The sequence below is a fragment of the Abramis brama genome (assembly GCF_963993115.1).
Source record: "Abramis brama genome assembly, chromosome: 17".
Taxonomy (NCBI): domain Eukaryota; kingdom Metazoa; phylum Chordata; class Actinopteri; order Cypriniformes; family Leuciscidae; genus Abramis; species Abramis brama.
Window position 1 is genome coordinate 22887334 of NC_139979.1, and position 24347 is coordinate 22911680.

At 37.8% G+C, this 24347-nt stretch overlaps 2 protein-coding genes across 4 annotated transcripts in view; one reads left to right on the forward strand and one right to left on the reverse strand.

Annotated features, from left to right (window-relative positions):
- The first annotated feature begins 1927 nt into the window (after window positions 1-1927).
- On the forward strand, window positions 1928-13192 carry cpvl (carboxypeptidase vitellogenic like). Its single transcript, XM_084089816.1, has 13 exons — window positions 1928-2028; window positions 2300-2511; window positions 2698-2816; window positions 3055-3169; window positions 4097-4155; window positions 4592-4671; window positions 4763-4829; window positions 4934-5056; window positions 9478-9609; window positions 10794-10892; window positions 10990-11163; window positions 12340-12522; window positions 12894-13192. Exons 2-13 carry the CDS (start codon window positions 2322-2324, stop codon window positions 12996-12998), a joined length of 1446 nt encoding a protein of 481 aa, XP_083945942.1. The 5' UTR covers window positions 1928-2028; window positions 2300-2321; the 3' UTR covers window positions 12999-13192.
- Window positions 13193-14580: 1388 nt separating this feature from the next.
- creb5b (cAMP responsive element binding protein 5b) overlaps window positions 14581-24347 on the reverse strand; it is a 74154-nt gene continuing 64387 nt past the window's right edge. For 2 of the 3 annotated variants that reach the window (XM_084089520.1, XM_084089522.1), the window contains 3 exons: window positions 23894-24121; window positions 21351-21459; window positions 14581-20369 (listed from right to left, as the gene is read on the reverse strand). In XM_084089520.1, coding sequence (XP_083945646.1) covers window positions 20245-20369; window positions 21351-21459; window positions 23894-24121 — 462 coding nt within the window. In that variant the 3' untranslated portion in view covers window positions 14581-20244. Of the gene's footprint in view, window positions 20370-20897; window positions 20917-21350; window positions 21460-23893; window positions 24122-24347 lie in introns of those variants that run through there. The other variant, XM_084089521.1, reaches the window with a different exon arrangement.

The following is a 24347-nucleotide window of genomic DNA, read 5'->3' on the forward strand; positions in this document are numbered from 1 at the left end:
TGACAATAAATACAAAAATTAAAGAGGCTACATGCGATTTTCTGAAATTTAAACTCGCGACTGACACCTGTGGCCAAAAAACGGAACTGCTCTTCCTTTCTGCTCGCTCTCGTACGTGCACACTTCACAAGTCATCCGCTGCAAAGAAGTCAACATTATGTTTACAGAGGTAAGAAAAGTCAAATACATATATTGTTTGAGAAACTAAGTTTGTTTGCTGACTAGCGGTGGTGGCAGAGTGATCTAAAACGTTTAACATGAACGCGCTTGACGTCACATCCGCAGACAGCGCGCGAAAAATCCGACCCGACAGAAAATAGGAAAAATAGGATACAGGCTTATAGGTGCACCCACTGTGAGCTGACAAGGTGTCAGTATGCTCATCAGGAGATGTTTGAGTCATAAATGGTCAAATAAAAAGGCTATTGTTACGTTTATTTTGGGGAAAAAGTTGCATGTAGCCTCTTTAAGGATAATTTTTTGGCTTCATATCTCGAGAAGAGTGGGTGGATTTTTGCCATTATAAGGTGGTTGTGTACACACACTGCCGACAAACACCACGTAAAAGTGAATTTTGCATAATAGATCCCCTTTAACATGAAAAGTAACTAATTTTAAACACATCAAATGCCTGTAGCCGTTTATAACATGTCACTGTACACTTTAAAACATGTAATTTTGTCACACCCATTTGAAAAGCATGTAGCACTTTCCACGAATATGGGTGTAGGTCCAGAAAAGAAATTACACTTTTTATGTCTCAACAAATTGTCAGTTACCTTCAGCAAATGTTGATTTTCATTCTCAAGAGGTCAAACTATATATTACATGAGCTGCTTTTTGCTACTCATTTTCTATGATGTTTGCCATTAGTGTATAAAATACAGTTTAAACCCCTCATTTGTGTGGTTATCTAGCAATAACCATCAAAAGTTAATAGTTTGATGAATGCAGTCAACACTACTGTTTGTTTAAAAATGCATTATTTACTTGTCATGCTCTAGAAGGAGCCCAAAAAATGATGTTATTTCTTGGGTGTCGCAATTTTAAGGAATCTTACATTTTTATAATGAGGAGAAATCATGCAGTAAACCCACTTATATGCAATGTTAGACACAGCTAAAAATTACATTTTGGCCATTACAATGATTTAATATTTAAAATGAATTACTCTAATATTTACCACAACGTATTGGCCAAACTTATGACATTGTTGCATGTTTTTAATTGTTTGATACAGTCGACAATGTCAAGACAGACAGGCCAGAATCATCTCTTATGTGTGCTGTGACATTATAAAGTTATGGCTCGGCTCTTCCCAAAGGTTAGGATTACATGCTTCTCAAGTGAGCAGTGACTTGTTACACAAGGGTGCTTTTTCATAAATGTCAGGTCAGGGCAAGTTTTATTGGGGCAAGTACTAACCTACATGTATTTTGAATGTTGTGAATTTATACAGTTTATTTATTTCGACCGACAAAATGGTCAAAATAAGTTTTTTTTTCTGTTTAATGAATTGTTTTTGTTTCATATTGTTTTACAATGTTTATATATATATATATATATATATATATATATATATATATATATATATTATATTTGGTTAGATTCCCCTCAGAAGTCCATAATAGACATTTTAATGACAGGTTCCATTCTAAAAATAGTGTGACAACATGCTCTGTTTTTGAAGAAAAGTTCAACTTGTGTTCTATAGCAGTAGACACGTTCAGTGACTTTTTGTGGTCAGGAAATGACTTTTAAAAATAAAGCAACCCTAAGAAATATTCACTTGTGTGAGACCTAGCATAACATATGCATTACTGAATATTTTGGGAAAGCTGGTATGTGTGTTGGGGACTGCTTCTCTCAAATGGTCCTCTAGGGGTCAATGTTCTCGACTGAAGTTCCTGGTTCACTGCGATCACATGACACAGCGCCCATATAGTCATGTGACAACAACCTGACTTCAGTTCAGATTCATGCCGATGCAAACTGTTTCTGGATTTCTGGCTGCCATTTGGACTCAAGGTAACTATTATTATTGATGATGAGGAATAGATGTATTTGAATTAGCACGTATGATTTGATAGCAACTCTTAACAGCTTATCACATTTACAGTTTCTGCTGCACATTTTCTGTTATGTTCTTATGTAACTCGTGTCGCATTTGTAAGTTGATCTGACTTGAGATCTGGATTTGCTTCTTTCGTCTGATATGTTTAGACATGTAAAGACAGGGAGCAGGTAATATGACCCTTTTAATATCATGCTTGATCATTGATCCCGTGTCATATTTCAGTGTTGTCTGCAGTTAAACTTAAATGCCTATGATGCTGAAGCAAACGCTGAGGCTGCTGTTCCTCTGGGCTGTCCTGGAGTCTGTCTGCTCCCGTGGATGTTCCTCCTTCTTCTGCCGCAAATCACGCCGTGTGAGCGGGTCACATTTTGGAGTTGACCCGGGCAAACCTCTGATGCTCACCCCCTATCTGGATCAAGGAAAGATAGAAGAAGGTATGTGTGAAGAGATGTCAGTACAAGAAAGAGAGGAATTATTTTGATTAAAGTTTATGTGGGCAAATCTTTCATAATTTCTTATAAATAATGTCCTTGCTATCACTTGCTAACTGCTATCATTATTCACTGATCTTTCTGACCTGCATGCTAATACGAATTCATTTATGTTTTGTGAATATGCAGCCAAAAAACTTAGTTTGGTGGGACCCCTTCCTGGAGCCAATGTCAAGAGTTTCTCAGGATATCTCACTGTGAACAAGACCTACAACAGTAACCTTTTCTTCTGGTTCTTCCCTGCCCAGGTAATATCATGTTATACACTCGGTTTTGTTACACTGCACGCAAACAGCACTAAAGATAAGACCGATCTGCTGACCGCCTCTTCTGCGTCAGTTGGCATCACTCGAGTCAGGTGTTTTCAGGGGTTGTTCACATTCACAACAAATTACACAGTCCACAGAATTTTTCTGATTCACTGTGATGTTACAGATGTTGACTCACTGCACACTCATGTATTGCTGCATGTTCTTCTCTGTTTAGGAGAGACCAGAGACGGCTCCGGTGCTGCTGTGGCTGCAGGGAGGACCTGGAGGCTCCTCTATGTTCGGCTTGTTTGTGGAGCACGGCCCATATTTTGTACATAAGAACCTCACATGTGAGTTCAAACATCTCTGTTTTGTGTTCCAATATGTTGGAGCTTAATGGCATGTTGTTTCTGTCTTATGCACATTCAATTATAGATGTTCTTAGGCCATAAGGGATTGTTTTGTTTAAAGTGCCCCTATTGTGCTATTTTAAAGGTTCCTTCCTAATTTTGGTTTGAAGGTCTCATACAATGTTTATGCACCCAAGGTCAAAAAACATGTTAACTTTCTCATAATATACATTACAGCATCACCTCTGTTCTCACAGTTTCTGAAACAGTGTCTCCTTTCCGAGAGTCTTCTCTGCTCTGATTGGTCAGATGGCCCTGTCTGTTGTAATTGGTCTACCGCTTACAGTGTGTGTTGGGAACGAAACGTTAATTACCATATCTGAATTTCAGCTCCGGAGGTTTCCTCAGCACTATCAACAGTATGCTATGAACTATGAACCGTAACGATGCCGTCCATTTTACTGTACCGGATTTGCTAACAGCGTCTTCTTGAAATGTCGACAACACGAAACGAACTCTTCCAGGCCTCAACTACAACTACAGTGTTTGAAGGCGGGTCAGAGTGGATGTTGTTCACAGGCAGTCAATGAAGATCATAGGCTTGCATTATGCAAATGTGTTACAAAGGAAGTAAGGCTGGAATTGCTGACGACTCATTTCAGGCAGTTCAGAATCAGTTCTTTCTTTTGGGTGATGCCATTAACTCCATTTATCTTGCACTTTGACCTTTGATACTTTGCAGACCTTTTACATTCACAAACCCCTATATAACACACTAGATGAAATGTAATATAACAAAAAAGCATTATAGGGGCACTTTAATAAAGAAACCCTGTTCTTTTAATGTTTTATAATCACTTTTGATTTCGATATATAAAATTTCCTTCTAAAGATTGCATGGTCTGACCCTTTACTGTCTTTCTGCAGTGGGTTATAGAGATTTCCCCTGGACATCACGGTACTCGGTTCTCTACATCGACAACCCGGTGAGTTCAGTGTATTCATTATATTAGACTCAAATAGATATGTCTGTAAATTAGGGCTGTTTTATTCTGTTCTGTGTGATTTTTATGAAAGATTTCTTTTGATAATGTATTCATAAATTAAAATCTGATGGGATGTTTAACAAACGGAGCTCTTTTGTCATTTTTTGTATATTAATTATAGTATATATATATCATTTTTTTTCTGAAAGTGAGATGATTAAAGAGTATTGCTGCATAAATCTGTCTTTATATAGGATACACGTTCTGTTCTGAGTGTCATCCACACAGAATCTTTAATACAGAACTGATTAAACTAGATAAATCGCATTTTATTGACAGCCCTACTGCAAATATACTCGTACAGTACATGTGACCAGTGTCTTTAGGTTTCAGTTAATTATTGATCTGAAATGCTTGTTTGTGGTTTATTTCTCAGGTTGGGACAGGATGGAGTTTCACTGAGGACGACCGAGGATTTGCCCAAAATCAGGATGATGTGGGCAGAGACTTGTATAGGTACAATGGCAAAAAAATGACTGTATATCTAAGACAATGTGAGATGCATGTGATATATATTACTGTTTTTTTTTTTTTTTTTTTTTTTCAGTGCCCTGACTCAATTCTTCCAGATATTCAGTGAGTTCCAGTCTAATCCGTTCTACGCTACAGGCGAGGTGAGGAAAGGGACCTCATTTTGGATTGTAACAATTAGAATCCTACTCTCTTATACAGTCAAAACAGTGTGTTGTTTACATTATTTAACATTTTAAACCCATAGTCATATGCAGGAAAGTATGTTCCAGCGATTGGCTACTACATCCACAAGAACAATCCTTCCGCCAAAGTGCAGATCAACTTCAAAGGAGTGGCCATTGGAGATGGTCTGTGTGACCCTGAGCTGGTAAATGAAAAGGATATTTCCTTTAAAACACATCACATTCCTGATAATTATGATGTACAGAAGAACTATTGCACTGAACTTGCTCTAAAGGCATTTTAAACATAATAGTAGCCACTGTAGTGGATTTTTCCCTAAACCTAACTATCTGGGTCTCGTCTACAAATTGGCATCCCCACTCAGTATCTGGGTCTCGTCTCCAAATCGACGTCCCCACTCAATAAGTCTTAACTTGTTCCCCTAAACTAACTTACTTCCTAAACTAGCTTCCTAAACTAGCTTCCTGCGCAGGAATAAATTGACAAACAGACCTGCAAATGTCCTTTAAATGCTTGAATCAAGTGGAATCCTCAGGGAATCTCTCCCAAGAAGCAAGGCCGGAGGATCTCAGACAAATTCCATTGAGAATCCCACTGTAAAATACAGATACAACAGTTTTTATAGAATCGAGAAAACAAATAAGACTAACACGTCACCTTCAATATGATTGGTTCAAAAGCCCCAACCTTTTTCCTCTGTCACTAGGCGCTTTCTGACCAAGTAGTTACAGGAACTTAGTTCTAGGAACTGTCCACTTCTAAACAGTTCTAAGAACTACTCTCCCCCAAACTCGGCTTTGCTGTTTGCGTTCGCACTGGCCAAGTGGCCATAGGAACTGGTAGGAGGGGTAAGGGAGTGACGCAAGCACGGCGACTTTTATTTTGACAGCACGATGGACCTTTATTTTGGCAGCGCTGAGAACGCCAGAGCAAACAATGCTCGCATTCTCTGTGTTTATTAGTTAGCGATCTGTCTAACAGTACTATTTAATATGTTATTAGATAGAACTGTTATAGAAAGTAGACAGTATATGAAAAAAAGGTTATTAGCCTATGCCGTGTGGTTGATGTCCAGTGTTGCTAGCTGGGCAGATAAACATAATCATGTTTGACTTGGTCCCCTCAAAGTTGCGTTGGATTTTCTCTTCAGCATAAAGGTTTAGAGACCCATCTATCACTGTTTTCCATGTTTGTATAGTTTATGGAGTAAATATATAGGCTATAATCTGTGTGTTTACATTCTAGCTGTTTTAAAAATGGCGGGTGCTGGTGTTCTGCGTGCGTTCGATCAATCAGCGAACACTAACGTCACGGGTAGTTCCTATGGTGCTGGTTTAGACCCTACTCTGAAGTAGGACCTAAATTAGTTCCTCTAAATGGAGTTCCTAGAACTAATATCGTTCTTAGTTCCTGCGGGTACTTTAGCCAATAGTTCTAGGAACTGTGAAAAGGTTCCTCCGGTCGGAAAGTGGCTACTGGCACAAGCAAACTCTGTTTTAATGATGACTTCATTTGTTAATCACAAGATTCTAACAGACTGTCTAGTTTCACTTCCCCTTTCTGTATTTATACACATACAGTCAAAGTCACAAGTTTTTCCCCAAAGAGTTTGGAAACATTAAAAGCATATGCATGTTGTTCCTGCAAGAAAAACAAATGTTAGTTGATTCATTAAAATCCATCACACCACGTACACGCTGTAAAGTTCCAGTAGTGACAACCGCATTTAAATGTGGGAGTGTGTACCCTAAATTATCGATCCATGTGTGTATGGAACACGACTCGCTCCCAAAATTGTGGTGATTGGAAGGTTGCTTTGCATAGCGCTCTCTTGAAGTGATGCCATGTCCTCTTATTATAAGCATTTTAGGGCTCATAAAGCAATGAAGCTTATAGAGTTAACATATGGGCAAATGCGGGTCATGAAATTTTAGTCTATATATATATATATATATATATATATATATATATATATATATATATATATATATATATATATATATATATATATATATATATATATATATTCAATATAAAGCATTTAAATTTAGTTCGATTTATTATGGGCTTGTTCTTATTTGCGTTTTTTTTCTTCTTTTCTAGCAAGATCTGGCTACACAAATGAGTCAAGCCATGTATCTCTTTCACTGGGATTTTCTTGCACTGCGCATACAGAGAGAGACGCATCCCTAACGTTCATTTAAATGCGTCATTAACAACCAGTTTGTTAATTTTTGTAAATGCGTCAAATTTTTGTAAATGCGGTTGTCACTACTAGTGGTTGTTTTTTAATTTAGTTTTAGTCTAGTCTTTGTATCAAGCTGTAATTTTTAGTTTTTATTAGTTTTAGTCACATTCATACTCTTTTTAGTCTAGTCAGGTTTCAGTCGACTAAAAGTCTGAGCATTTTAGTCTTATTTTAGTCAGAATTATCCACAATGAAATCTGATGACATTTAGTCAATGAAAATTGTATATTAATCTCTTTTTAGTAATGCAATTCTATTTAACCCAGTCAGTGTAGTATTTCAAACAAGGTTATCTTATTATATTTAGGGCTGTGACGGTGGCAGTTTTTTTTACCACCGCGGTGGTAATGGACCAACTACTGGCGGTGGTTGGGGGGGGTTGTTTTGAAAGCAATTCCATCAAAGAAATGACACATTTTTAGAGTGGGGGTTCAATCTTCAGCTGGCTGGCAGGAGCCACCACTGGCATGTCACGTGACCTGTCAGTGGCTGGTTGGCAGCTGCCAGTCTGATTCTGTCATATCACGTGACCTGTCAGTGGCTGGCTAGTTGTCTGGCAGTCTGCCTTTGGCAAGTTTCAGAAACCACAGATTTTTGGCAGTTTTTGTGTTCCTCCCTCTCTAGCTCATTTATTATGCATCTGTTGATATGATTGTTCTTTTGTATGATTGATGTTTTAGAGAATTTTATCTCAATTAAACCAGTCAAATGGCCGTGATCAGACTGGTTGCTTAACTTAGCCGCGGCTGAACTGCGAGTATAACGCGTTGTCTTACACTCTCGCTGTAAGGAAATACATTGTTTTCTTTTTATGAATGGAATCTCATGCATTCATTCTTTTGTATGATTGATGTTTTGGGGCCAGTTATCCCAATTAAACCAGTCAAATGGCCGTGATCAGACTGGTTGCTCACTGACGCTTTTGCTGGGCGCTCAATCCAGTCAACCTGCGGCTGAACTGCGAATATAACGCGTTGTCTGACACTCTCGCTGTAAGGAAATACATTGTTTTCTTTTTATGAATGTAATCTCATGCATCTATTATTTAGTAATATTGATGTTTTAGAGAATTTTATCCCAATTAAACCAGTTAAACCAGCCTAATAGTTAATTTTAGTTAAATTTAGTTTTTTTTTTTTTTTTTGAGAGTAAACTCACCTGAAAGCAGTGAAAACAACAGCGAGAGAGGGAGTTTGCTGCTTGTCTGTTGTATTTGCTGCGCCGTTTCCATGGCAACTCTGCACCGCTCCAGGGTTTGAAAGCTACTCGACGCGCACGCACTCACGCAGTCAAGCGCATTTACATTAATAAACATCTAGAACACATTAGGCTAAATGAATAAAAATCTCATGAATTTAAAACTCATTTGGAAGTTCTTGGACCCGCTCACATGTGCGAAATGCCACTCCTCCACGTGAAGTGGCACTTTTATAATTATTTTTTATATTTTATACAAACACTCAACCTCCTTAATTAAAAAAAAAAAAAAAATATATATATATAAAAATATATATATATATATATATATATATATATATATATATATATATATATATATATATATATGTATGTATATGTTGTATAGGCCTATATAATGTTTATATTTATGACAACGTTGTGAGGACGTAGTGGTTAAGTTCCATTTTCGAGAATCTTGGCTAACGTTCCAGAAACGTCGTGGGCACGTCCTCAAAAGACGTCGCTAGTTTATCCCAGATAACTTAATAAAATCTTTGATGAATTATGTAAGTGTTCCATATAATATCCAAATGGCATATCACTAGGAGGATAATACTTGTAATGCAATTTTCTTAAAAGTTATCTGGTGACCATGTACCACGTCTCTACAACGTTCTCCATGGGATAAACTAGCGACTTTTGAGGACGTGCCCACGACGTTTCTGGAACGTTAAGAGAGGTTCAGATTACACGATTTTAGTCCGATTTTGGCACGATCCGTTTGACGTAGGGTCAACTACAATGGGCGTCGGGACGCAAGATTTGATCGTTTCATCTCGTATAGTGTGTCATAGTGGGCGACAACCTAGGCTACTGCGAAAGTCTGCGATGCTTCACGACATCACGATAAAAAGACTAGCATGTTTAATTTTTTTTCGGTCCTCCACGACGGGTTCCGTCAAGAGAGAGAGAGTGTGTGTGTGTGTGTGCGTGAGTGAGTGAGTGAGCAGAGTGTGTGTGTGTGCGTGTGTGCGAGTGAGTGAGTGAGCAAGAGTGACTTTTGGTAAAGCTGCTTTGAAACAGTGTACTGTGTATTGTGAAATATGCTATACAAATAAATTTGACTTTGACTGTTGTTCATGTGCAGACTTTAATCTCGTCGATCCTCTCTGTCTCAGATGCTGGGAGGATATTCAGATTTCCTCTATCAGACGGGTCTCGTGGATGAACTGCAGAGGCAGTATGTGAAGATGCAGACGGATGCAGGAGTCAAACTCATCCAGCAGCAGAGATGGGTGGAGGCCTTTGAGGTGAGAGTCAGCGTTCAGGATGTGACCAAAATCATATTTCACCATATGAGAAATTTTATTTCACGATAACAATAAATCTGAAATATTAAGAATAAGCAATGTTTTTAACATATAGTAAGAAATACTACAGAAATTGAATAATCAAATGTAAAAATAAAACACTGCACAGTCTTCACAGTATGAATTAAATCTTATTCAGCCAAGAGCAGTGAGTGATTTTTCTCTTTCTTTTGATGTTTGATTAACATTAAAGTCACCAGGAAATCAAAGTTGACCATTTCATATATATAAAACGGACAACCTGTCACTCACATGACATCACAGCAATAGCAAACCATCCAATCAAAACATGGTTTACACCCTACTGTTTACATTCACTTAAGATATAAACGACTGTGTTTAAGTGAATGATCCATACAATGGCCATTTTGACATAATTTTGTGTTTATTTGAGCATTCAAGTGCAATAAGCTGCGAAAGAGAGTTGAAATCGGGATTGCGTGCTGTCTGAGAGAAGCTGCTTCGGGTGTGTGACAGTCAGCGACTAATGCATTGAGTTAGTTTTTCATGGCTTATTGCACTTAAAGGAAATAGTTCACTTAAAAATGAATATTCTGTCGTCATTTACTCACCCTCAAGTTGTTTCAAACCTGTATGAATTTCCTTCTTCTGCTGAACACAAAAGATATTTTGAAGAATGTCGGTAACCAAACAGTCGATGGACCTGTGATGGATTTTTTAATGAATAAAATAGTAAACTGTATATCAAACTAATCATAACTCTAACATCTAACCTTACTTCTCCTTTAGGCCTAACATTCTACCACAAAATGTTCTCTGAAGTTTGTGTCGAAACCAGTGGAAAATTCTGAGATCCTGACTAGACAATATCAAAAATATAACAGTCTAGAATAGTCTCATGACTTAATTTTACTATTCCTTTAACACTTTTTAGCGTCATGCACTTTCCACTATTTATTTTATCATCCATGCAAGTTTCTTTATCACTATACAGTGTCAATAACTTTAAGTAGTACTGGGATACGCTGATCATTTATGTGCCACGGTATAAACAATATATCAAAATCTCTAATGATAGACACTTTAAATCCTCTCCACGATATATTTAGTCATTTCGGGCTTCTTAATTCATCAGTTCTGAAAGCATCTCATCTGTCCTTCAGGTGTTTGACAGCTTACTGAATGGTGATCTTGTTCCTTATCCCTCATACTTCCAAAACGTCACTGGCTGCACCAACTACTACAACTACATGCAGTGTCAGGTACCAGCATATTTTATTACAAGCAAACGGTGGGGATTGGGTGGTCTTGATTTGAATGGCTAGTTGATGTTTCTTCTTGTTGTTCTGTTCTAAATAGGAACCTCCAGATCAGGAGTATTTTTCTGCATTTGTGACTCTACCAGATGTTCGACGTTCAATCCACGTCGGGAATCTTACGTTTAATGACGGCTCAGAGGTTGAGAAGCACCTGCTTCAGGATGTCATGAAGTCCATCAAGCCCTGGTTGGGCGTCCTCATGGACAACTATAGAGTGAGGAAACAATTTGGTTTGGGAGTTTTATATTGACCTTTAGATAAAAAAAAATTTTTAAAGTCTATATGCATATGCATTTTTTTTGTTTAATATCATATTTGATACATTAGGCTTTTATATCTCATAGTATGATATAGGATAATATGAAGATCAAAGTTATTTGGTGGCCCACAATTAGGTGAAATATTACTAACAATATAAAAATTAGTCTGGCTTTTACTGCAGTAGTCAACATTTGAAGTGGATCAAAAAAGTTAATCAAAGTTGTCCTAAGACGAGAATGAGTATTCTTCAACGAGTAGTCACTTCAAATGTTGACTACTGTATGTATAAATCAGTAAAGGTTTCACATGGTTTGGCACACTATGTTTAAATGTGCCATTTCAAAAGGTTGATTTTAGGTTTTAGTGTTATGTTTTTTAATTGTTAAATGGATAATTAATCTGTTTATATATAGATAAAATGATATAGAATTTTGGTAACACTTTAGTTTAGGGTCCAATTCTCACTATTAACTAGCTGGTTAATAGTATGCATATTACTAGGATATTGGCTGTTTATTAGTACTTACAAAGCACATATTAATGCCTTTTTCCTTTTTTTTTGACCGTATTCTACATCCCCTAATCCTACCCAATTCCTAAACTTAACAACTACTTTACTATCTATTAATAACTAGTAATTAGGAGTTTATTGAAGTCTCAGTTCATAGTTAGTTAATAGTGAGAATTGGACCCTAATCTAAAGTGTGACCAGCTTTTTAATATCGACTAAAACATGAGTATAACAATCAGATTATCGTTATTAGCCAGATTTTTTATATTAGTGCATGCCTATAGTTTGATGAAGTATTTCACAGGGGAATCATTTGTTGAAGTAAATTTAATATTTGGAATTATAACACACTATATGATCCACCTGCCTGTGTAAAGTTGGTAAATGTTTTGCCCTGTGTTTGGTTAATTGAATTACTTGTATTGTTAATGTAGTGTCCCTTGAAATCAAATTTATTAGACCCCATATCTGTAAAAAGGACAAGCTCTTAGATACACCCTGTCGATATCATACTTGTCAAATCATTTTGTAGCATAGCATTTGGGTCTTCACATGTCCTTTTCTGGAGTAATTCCCACTTTGGATTGAACTGTGGGACTGATTTGTTTGTGTACTCAGGTGTTGATCTATAGTGGACAGCTTGATGTCATCGTTGCGGCCCCTCTGACTGAGCTCTTCCTGCCCACCGTGAGCTGGTCTGGAGCGGACGAGTACAAAAAAACGATGCGCTTCCCCTGGAAGGTCCAGCCCAGTGATACTGAAGTGGCAGGTTACGTACGACAAGTGAATGAGTTCTTTCAGGTGAGGTTTTGCAGTATTGGTAGATCAATATAATATAATATAATATAATATTATATAATATATTTGGCTGATTAATTTTGAAATTATTGGCATCGGCTGGCAGCCATACCCATTGTAAGTTTCAAAATCTTCTTGCAGCTTTATTGGTAGATAATATACAAATATACAGTATATTGTTTTTAAATATTGTGTAAAATATGTGCTGTTCAATTCGGCATATTATTATTTTAATAAATATTACTTGCTATAATTAAATTATATTACTGTAATTATTTGGCATCAGCTAATGTTGTAGAAATACATGAATGTATTTCAGAAATACAATAGAAAGCTGGCTGATAGTGAATTCCTCTCTGTTTTCTTCTCTTCAGGTAATTGTCAGGGGAGGCGGGCACATTTTGCCTTATGACCAACCAGAGAGATCATTTGTCATGATTGACAAATTCCTTTCTACAGATGGATTCTCATCACATTGATGCACTAAGAGCAACTAGAATGTAAATTGATCACTAAATGAATCCATGTTCAGTAGTGTAATTTTAATGCAATCGTTTGTGTGCTGTAATGAAGAAAGGGTTCAGGGTTATATTTTTATTGGTCTGTGTGTAAAGTGTATGGTTTTATTGTACATGGTAATTGTTTGATTAAAGCATGATTTGAGTATAGTGTACTACTTTTTGTCTTGTCTTTTTGAACCCAAATGGATGTTTTTATCTATTCTGTATGAGCAGTACTTTTAGTTGATGTTATCTAGCTATACTTTTCTGATGCTTCATGTTCAAATTTGCCATCCATTGCATTTCCATAACTAGTAAAATAATAATAATAATAATGGTGAGACTATTTCAGTAGCTTTATTGTAATGGACTGTAGAACAAAAGCCGTATGCGCTTCAGTGCACACAGGAGATGAGAGAACAAAACCACAGAGGAAATGAGACCGAGGTAAACATTTAAGAAAGGTATGACCTACTTCCACAGGAAGCCTATTCATTTTGTATTAGGAGTGGTATTAATAAAATAAGTTTTGTATTACAAAAATAAGTACCACAACATTCCGTAAAATGAAAAGCATTTATATTTAATTAACTCTCTGTGTAATAAATTGTCTCTGTCATTTGTTTCCTCCGTATTTTTGACAGCATTTCATCTGTGTGTCCTACAGGGGGCGACAGCTGACTGTATAAAACGAAACGAATGCGGTTAAAAATGTATATGGCGCTTGTATTAGACTACTTCATGCGAGATTTTACTTTGTTCTTTATGTCAATTTGTACATACCTGGTTGTTGACCATAAGTTTAAGGTTTTTATAAAAACATTTTTGCAACCATTTAATTCAAACATTACTAGATTGAGTCTTTTGAAAATCAGGTAATTACATTTTATAAAAATAATAATACTAACAATTACAATAATAATTATTGTTATTATACAAATTTTATATATATATATAAACACATACATTACATTCATTAATTCATACATTACAATAAGTAAATGGCACACTCATAAATTGGAATAATGTTATTGTTTCTATATTGTAATCTATATAAATTGTAATTTGCACCAGTGTGTGTTACTATTTAACATCACTGGTGTCATTCAGTGTGTCAACTGTATTGAAATATCCTGACATTTTTCAATATTAAAATATTTCTCATCCTAGGAATATAATAGCATTTTAAGGCTTACTTTCTAATTATTATGCAGGTAATTTAATATATTTGCATAATTCTGCCCTCACTCACAACAGGGCTTCATTTCATGTCAAGCATGTTTGCTTTTTATGACCCATTAATATAATCGATTATCAACATGGTGTAGCATATAGGTTCTTGATGTATATATTTTGAATAAATTAAGTATTTTATGTTCACCAAAACTGTCAACCAGAGGTCTTTAGTATATTAAATGATCAAATAATTTTTAGTGCATAAATATTGAATAAAATATTTTTGTATGTTATTTGCTACTTTAAATTGCAATATGTAATGTGTATAAATACAGTCACAAATTTTGAATAATTAAGAATATGACAAATACTGTGCAATATATATTATGACAATTTGACTGTGTGTGTATGTAGAATATATATATATATATATACACACACAAGCTGCAGTTTTTTTGTAAGTGACAAAATCATGAATTGGCTTTGTTACAGAACAAGTGCTTTATTTTCATATTGTAATATAGCTGTTGTGATCTCACATCTGTACATTTGCATAAACACAAACTGTTCAAGGCATTAATAAACATATAAAATATACAAAGTTATGCAAGCGTGTGTGAATTCATGAATTCAATATGCGTAACAAACATTACAATGTTTCAGCTCCGAAAATGAACAGGCGAACATTTGAAGACGGCAAGTGCTATGCAAACATTATTTACAAACAAGTACCAAACATGTACTCCTTTCAAAAAGAAAGGTGGTTGCATTACAGGAACAAGATTACAAAAATTAATGAGAATTTATACAATATTTATAGTTTTGTTGCAATGATACAATTATAGTTTTATTAATGTGTATTCATTGTCCTCCACCTAAAAAAAAAAAAAAAAAACTATGCACACAAAAGCACACATATACCCAGGCACACACGCAAAATCTCCCTCCGTTTTATAAGAATGCTATTACAAAAGTCATCCATCCACCCATCCTAACAAGGACTGGTGCCAAATCAACAATTTGAGATTAATGTCTGTTACTCAGTGAGAGCAACTGAAATATTTCCAGTTCAATGTGTTGTATGTTATGTTGCTTGGGTAAGAGATGACGTGGCCCTGCGTAGACACGCTCCTGACCACCTTGCTTTGAAATGTAAAGACGCAGGAGATGAAATATAATGCAACTGTTTTCAGTCCTCTATGAAGATGCAAACTGCTGTTTAGCAGGCCCCTCCCACCATATTATTACATCATAATGTTGGGCTAAACAATGCAAAACTTGTGTGAGGTCTGAGATGACAATGGGAGTGAAAATACATGCATACACAGATCTCAAGTTAACCTTCAAGCTCACAATCCAAAAACATTGAAACTCGCACCTCATGTGGTCATCTGAATCCCATTTGAAACCAGATTATGATGCTACATGCACAAAAGAACATTGAATGGTGGCTTGTGTTACTTAAAGGGATAGTTCACCCAAAAAAAAATCTATCATCACATCAGCGAAATTTTGCAGGCAAAAAAGGTCCATTGTTTATTGACTTCTGATCTCTAGGCTATTGACAATTTCAATCCAAGCAGTTTTGTGTTAGTCAACGTGGCGAATCATCAGTGTGGGGGATTTCCAGAACACATGCAAAATTCCTATAGATTTCTATTGAAATTTACATTTCTTCATTTAGCAGAAAAAACTGTAACCGCACCATTACACACGCTTGTGCTGTTCCAGACTGACTTTTATCTGCAGAAGACAAAAGAACATATTTTGTAGAATGTCTCAGTGGTTTTTGTCTATGAAAGTCAATGGGGTCCAAATGTTTAAAGCTTCAAAAAGGGCATAAAGGTAGTAAATATCAAATAATTTATTAAATATGTTGGCACATCAGTAATATCAAACCTCATTGGTTCTTGTGAGCCACATGATGTCATGACACAAGAACCAATAAGGTTTGATGTTACTGCCGCGTCGCAATATTTGATTTGGGCTCTGTAACAGTATGAGTTGATCAATGTTTTGATTTGATTTGAGAGTGAATAAGCACTTTTATGTCACTCTATTCATCATACAAAGTAATCATATCGCTAAAGTTTGGATTACTTTTACACTACCTTTATGTCCTTTTTGGACCTTGAAACGTTTGGACCCCATTGACTTTCATTGTACTGACATTCTTAAAAATGTGTTGTGCAGAATAAAGGTAATTATAGGAGTTTTGAAACGACATGAGGGCGAGTAAATGATGAGAGAATGATGTTCATTTTTGGGTGAACTATCCTTTTGAGATGTTGGGAAACAACCAATCTACCGAAAGGTCCAACAAAATCAACAATAAAAGCACAATCATGTTTCCAGTTCACCTTGATGTCACCCATTTCACAGTGTGAAAAACAGGCTTTCTCTATAGGGACAATTTAAAGTCTTAAAGCTACAGGAGCACCGTACTGAACGCCCGCCAAACCCAAGCCTTCAGGGTTTAAATCGTGTCCTTCTTTGGGCGACCCATTCCGGGCTCCATTCCGGTAAGCCCACACAAGTTGCATTGCTCCATAGACTGACAGTGGCTGGCTCTCGCTGGTGTGGGAACTGGGAATCGCTGAGTCTTCTATATGGCTATTCCATCCTCTGCTGCGCAGAGGTCAAAGTGCATAGACAGCTACAAGATTTCCACCTCTCAATGTGGAGGTCGTTTTGCACGCTCATGTTCCAAACACAGTGCTGCGAGGAAAGGCGGTGGGAATCAATATGTTCCATTTAGGAGGGATGAAATATCCTCTACAAACTGTGAAAAACATGAAACAAAGTTCTGAGCTTAGCTGCTGGAAGAAAGGCCCTTTTTCGGCAGAGGGGAAACATTTTGGTGCATCTCTCCGCATAATGCTAATACATGTCCAGCTGGCCTGTGTTCTCATCACAGGCCTCCTTGGTTGAAGAAGGTAAAAGAGTCCATAAACACCAAAAGGAGTCCAAAAACAAAACAGTGTCTGCATTAAAACACTAGTAATTAGTCATTACAAAAAAAGTTGAACAACGTCAAGGCCTTAAAGTTCAACCTGAATTGAAAATAAATGTACTGATAAAGGTATTACTAAGGGCTGACATTCTTCGCTATGTGAGTATTTAAGACATATTCAGGCACATAGTGACATTTGGAAAGCAGTGTCTAGATCGGTCTACATCAGTACCTGCGAAGAAATAGTAAAATGCTTCATTTTCGCAGCAGAGAAAAACAAAATAGGACCAAATTGCATCATTATTTGCAGTTAAACAAGAACAACAGGACTAAAGGCCGTAACATACCAAGTTTTTAGTTGGACCCCATCGGCGGATTTGTGGCCGATTGAGCATGCGGAATCTGTGTAGGGCAGTCGGTGAAATAGATCACTCTTAATTGGCTGTTCGGCTTAGGGAACCAGTGCCCGAGAAGATACTTGACAAAGTCAAGAGTGCACACACAGAAGGCTCTTCTTATTTTACATCATGTAAATTCGCATTCCAATATGCAAATATTTTCATAAAAACATGACCGTCTGGAATGAAGAAAGTGATCAACATGATTCATATTTCAAAATGGTAAGCAAGCGGTTTGTATTTCAGCAGTCCTTGTTCCGGTTTCCCTTTTTGAATGACGAATACAGACTGCCAACTGCTGCTATGGAAAGTTTCCTCTCACAGAACGTACATACTAGTTGGCCGTTGGCTGTAGTCTTTGCGGTGTGTTCAAGCGGCAGACGCAAGGCGAAAACAATTTCGGCTTTTGTCGCCGCTAGTTCGTTGATGCCAGTTTGGTTTGTCACAGCCTTAAAAGGATTTAGGATTTCATGTAAGTGAAAATCTATCCATCCAAAATCTAATGGGCCATCTTACAGTCCATCATACACTCATGAGGTATACGGGACTTTGCACACGCATCCCTTAAAATTACACAAAGGGCACAAGTACACATTGGAATGTCATTATTAGGGCCGGTTCACACAGAACGCGTTTTCACGCTCCACTGCGCTGCATATATTTGGGTGCATCTCACCCAGACAGCAACATAGTGTCGGCCCAGATCCGGCCCACAACTGGTACTCTGTTACACTATGTTGCTGTCTAGGCAATCAGCTCCCTAGGTTGTGAATAAGTATATGTTGTCTGCACAAATTCGGGCACTGTTAAGAACCCTGACTTAATACACATTGGGACATTTCCGACAATATACTTGCATTTTAAAACGCCACCACTGTTATTTATCAACAGAAGGACTGATATCTTTTAAAAGTACAGAATCTTCTGTTGCGTGTCATGATGTGTATGTTTTGCGCTTCAGAAAATTTGACATATTTTCCGGTAAGGGACCATTGATGCTCCCTGGCTTTTGTGGTGCATTGGGGGCTTCTTTTAGGGAGTGAACATTCCAGTGAACTGGAAGTGGCCCTTAAAATGGTAGACTCCCCGATCAGTGCCCTGACTACTAAACTTGGGAGCTGATTGAGACGCACCCTTTATTTTTCAGTGTAAACATCTGCTACACAGATACTCGATGCCGCGTCAAGTTGTAAGCAGTTCAACTTTCAAAAATGCGTCTCGAAAACCTGCATTCTTTTCCAAGCCTTTCAAGCTTAATCCAGCGTTTTAAACGCAAGAACGTGTTCTTTTGTGAACGGCCCCTTACAGTAAGATGCTGGCTGTATACTAACATCTCCAATTCAACAGCACATTTCCAGAACCTTTAGGGGTTTGACAGTTTCGTAGGGACTATATTCAAGTGCAGAATTGACCTTGGTCCATGTCAAGAAGGAAGCCTCATGATTTCCTAGGCAGCAAACAAACCAGAACTTTAAACTGGGATGTATCAAAATATATCCTATCACAATAAATCCTATTAAATTAATTTGATCTCACAGTCAGAATGCCTGAGGAAGATCTAAACAATACTTTGAGCCAAAATGAAAGCTGATGTAAAGTAGCATTTAACAACTCATTTGGCTCACGTGGAAGTTTTCCATAGCCTCAGGTGAAGCAAAATCCTTCCAAAAGTTTTCCATGGCATTATTCTGGTGCAAGACGCACTTGAGGAGCATTTTGGACAGGGTTGGAAGGCCCATCTATGAGTATATTACATATATAAAAATGTACTCAAGAATGTGCATAATACTTAGTCCACTCTCTGATCCGAAACAGACACTGAAAGGACTGCCAGTAAAAGAAGTGTGCAAACTAATGAGGACCAGGGGTAAATCTGACCAGAAGTTGCACCATCTTAAAATGAAACAGCTGATGGCATCTTCTAAAACATTCAGACTTAAATGCCAAGTTAGATGTTTTCCTGGTGCTACATGATTGCAGCTGTGATCTCAACACTTTGGGAATACTCTGAAATCTCACACACGTTCAGCGAGGCATATGCTCACAGGAGCCTGTGTGAGCTTGATAAATGCATTCCATTTACATGATCTGTACCAGCGAAGGAGTCAAAGCTGTTTCGTTTTAAAAAGATAACTTTTGAAATGAAATCTGAAATGAAAGGAGCCAATAGGTTGAACTTAATCGGATCTAAATTCTGGTCAGAATGAGCAAGTGAACACAATCAGATTAATATTGCTTCAGGTTACTTTCATTACGAATTCCCTGTTGGAGACTGCCCTTCCTAATTTATCCTTTTGAATTAGATAAAAAGGGGAATGTGAGAGTAGTTGTTATTACAATAAACAGAAACGAAAGGACAAGATCTTTTTGGCAATGGAAAATTCATAGCAAAAGCTCTCCAGCTATCTGAATCTTGCCATTTGTAAAGGCAGTTGTCCAGTAGTAATCCAGGAACAGATGTAGCAGATGTAACAACCCATCAGTGATGTTCTTGACAAGCGAGATGGTGCCCGATGAATTATGCCCGATTAACATAAAACACACAGAACTAAACAAAATGGTAATCAGTTTACATTTACAAATTACAAACAGACGAAAAAGCTGCCACAGAGGCACAGAGGTGTGTGTCTGTCCAGAGTTTGCAGTCGGGATGTCCAGCGTGTAAAGGGGGATGGGGTGTCGTCAGGGGGTCGAGTCTCTAGTGGATGGGGTTAATATCTGTGCGGTGATTGGGTCCCGTGCTGGAGGTGGTGATGGTATTGTGCTGGATGACTTGCTGCTGGGTTACAGGGGTGGGACTCCCTGCCGGACTGCTCTCTGGACCTGAGGGACAAGAAGAGAGATGAAGATGTGTGTGTGTGTGTGTGCGTCCAGCTGTCTGACATCTGTCCATATCCGTCAGTCTGCCAGTCACATCTGTTCATCACTCAATCCATCCATCAATCCATTCATCCTTCCATCCATATGTCTATCTATCCATCTGTATTGCTGTCCATCTGTCCTTCCTTCCTTCCATCCATCCATCTGTAGAATTTTCTATCTGTCCATCCATCCATATGTCTGTCTATCCCTGTATCCATCCATCCATCCATCCATCCATTCATCCGTGTCCAACACTTAATGTATCCATCCATCCTTACATCCATCAGTATGTTTGTCCATCCATCCATCCATCCATCCATCCATCCATCCATCCATCCATCCATCCATTCCATCCACCCATATGTCTATCTGTCCATCCATCCATCTATTTGTCTGTCTCCATCCATACATCCATATGTCTATTTGTCCATCCATCCATATGTCTATCTGTCTGTCCATCCATCCATCCATCCATCCATCCATCCATCTGTATCTTTCTATTTGCTGTCTAGAAAATAAAACAGTATAGAGATCAATAAAGAGATCTCATTTGTGATTTATCTTTCCCATGAGAAGACTGAATAATAATGTAAAGATAATAAACGCCACACTTAGATGAATATTTAAATATTCACATCTTGTATTATTGATGAATTTGGAAGTTTAGAAAGACAGGCAGGGCACATTACCTAAAGGCATTTACTGTACTTCAAAGTGAAAATGGAAACAATATATCTATTTCCTGCATTATAAACACCACAACAGGTTCAGTGACTGAGAAAATGAATGTGTTTTCCCCTCCCCTGTAACCAGGGAGTGACAGCCTCCATACATTTCAAAAATGTCACAAGTATCTATATCAGTGGGTGTGTCCTACAAACAATATAAATCTGTTATAACGTAATGTCACCCCTGGCCGTGTGTGTGCGTGATAGTACTCACTGAGGTAACCTTGAGACTCTTTCTGCATGGTGGTGATGGGACAGTCCTTATGTGTCAATAACAGCTGTTTCAGTTGTGTCACCTCATTCTTTAGCATGGTGACCTCGCTCTGCCAACAAACACAATGATAATATCAAACACTCACAAAAAGTCCCTCAGTGTTTACAGGAATTCAATAACTTGTTGCCAGTGAAATATCCAATCCAATCATACACTCTGGCAACAGACATAAAACAATGGTGTTTTTTTGGTGTGTAGCAACATAACGTTAAAGCAAAACTAAATGTCCCTCATTATTCCACAGATTAAAAACATGTATATTTCACAAAGCACAAGTTTCCTGGATACAGCCTGGCCTGGATTTGACTGCTTAAGAATTACTGTCCGTTGAAATGCCTTCATAGTTTAAAATTAAATTCAAGCCATGTTGGGGAAATCACGTTTGTGAGAGCTAACCCCTTTGGTTCCTTCCTTAGTATGCAAACAAATCTAAACAAAGTCACACATGTTTATGATGTTTTGTTTTTGTCATAAACCATACAATACTTAACATAATTATGACAAACATGTTGGAAAAAAGGTCTCTGGTGGCTGTATTGGCAGCTTCACGTCAAACCTCCCAGCAGACACACTAAATTAAAGGCTAGACAAGTCTGGGTCTCATTAGAAAACCTCATAATGAACAGGCGGTGAATTCTCTGCAATTACCATTGTGGGAAACACGAGCATCTGATCATACAGTGTTCTTGAATTTGATTAAACGATTAAGCAGAACCAATATGAATATATGGCAGCGTTTCAGGGATGCTTGGTGGAGAAGAATCCTCGCTTTGACAGGTACCATGTTTGTGACTGTGGGGTGAATATTTCCCAAAAGACCAAACAAGCCTGAACAGTGGGATTATGGGAGTGCCAGGGTGTCTATGAGCATTCTGTCCCATCTCGTCAAACTATGCAATAACAAAGAAAAACAAACACATTTAACATGTTTTGTTCTATTGTTGGTGGGAACTAGGGCTGGGTTAAATTGTATCTCAATATTTCTCAGCCTTTTGACTATATAATATATATAAATATATACTGAGGTATATTGCTTGGATTACATTTATTTATTTTTTTCAATCAGAGGAACCTTCATTTCAGTTAAAGCTAATTTAATTTGTATTGTTTAATGCAAGATGCAAGATGCAAAATACAGTAAACATTGCAACAATAAAGGCATGTGTTTCTTCATATTTGTTTACTAAATAAAAAGAAGAATATGATTTTATGTTTTCATTTATATGCTCCAGTACAGCTACTGTATACATCAGAATAAACAGAAATATTTGCCTACATATTTTTTCCTAAATGTCATCCAACCGTTTTCTTTTTTTAAAACTTTTATTCAGCATGGATACATTAAACTGACCAAAAGTGACATTTATAATGTTAAAAAACAGTTCCTGAAAAAACTCAAAAGTAATGACTGCTGAAAAGTCAGCATACTTACTGTTTTTACTGTATTTTACTGTAAATATATCAGTGAACATTTCTGAGTCACTATGCCAATGACTCTGTCTTGAACTGATTTTCTAAAACAGACAGTTTGAACTGATTCAAGTCATGAGACCAAGATGAATCACAAAATGTAATTAAAAACGAATTAAACTCTTTGCAATATTCACAAAGTTGTCAACAAAATATATTTTAAATATATCAGAAGTATTCTTAGATCACCTAGCCCTAGTAGGAACTTTTGATTAGACGGTGTTGTTGCCTAGTGGTTAAAGTTGAAAGACTGGTGGTGTTAATTGAAAGACTCAAACCACACAAACGTGCAACCAGCAAATATTCACTATTTTGTCCCGGGGCAAGACAGGGTAATGCTCAGGTCAGAGAAGAGCAGAGAGTGAATGATGTGGCATGATGGAGAAAGACCACCCAAAGATGGTCAGGCTGTTCTGGTTTCCAGGTTTTAGAGGGGCTTTGGACACGTGTCATGTGGTTAGAATGGGAGACCGGCTGGCCGACCAACTAAAACACCTGAAACATCCATGCTGAAAACCAGTTTAGGCTGGTTTAAGTTGTGGGCAATGCAGGATGTACTCAACACATCCTCCAAAAATAGACTTACATGAATATCCACACGGCATCAATCTTTCAGGTAAACCTCTATGCAGATTCAAGGTCTATTGAGAGCCTAAATGGACGCGTTCAAATGGAAACCTCGAAATGTCCCGTGATGCTCAGAGGTTTTACTGGCCTACAAACCACACATTCAGTTGCAGCTGGGCTGTGCTCTGGTTACTCTATAGACCTCAATAACCCATTGACCCTTCCCTCCTCACAGCCGTCCCCGTCTGCTCTCCATCTACAGTAGCTTCAGCTGTCATATGAAGGGTGTTTATGAGCTTCTGTGGTCTAGAGTAAGCTAATACCGAGTGAAATATGACGCCAGGCGTGAAATACATCTCAGTGTGTGTTCCAAAGTGAAGTGCGTTTTAACGCTTAAGAACCGAGGCCTTCAGCTGAGGAGAAGTGTGCGAATGAGTGATGCTGACCTGCAACTGCATGTTGGTTTGGGTGAGCTCCTCGGCTTTCTTTTCTAGCGACATCACCCACACTTTCCTCTTCTGTCTGCAGCGTGTGGCGGCCGCGCGATTCCTCTCCAGGAACTTCCGTCTGCGCTCGTCAGGGTCTTCGTCCATGACCCGCCTGCGACGACCTCCGCTGGGCGGCGGGGACTGAAGGGTCTGCGTCGGCTGCATGTGCTGCGCAGCCGGAGATAACTGTAAAAAAAAAAAAAAAAAAAAGAGTCTGAAGTTACATTCTCTCCCGAGGCATCATATTCATATTCATAGACCTGGCTGCCGGCCAATCACCTGCCAAACATTCTCCTCGTTCAGACCTCTCCAGCCAGAAACTTCCTGTCTGGGAGTTTTCTTTAAAACAACATGTGCCCTGTACACGTGGCCCTACGGCCCTATGATGGACGTCTGGGTGTGAGAAACAGCA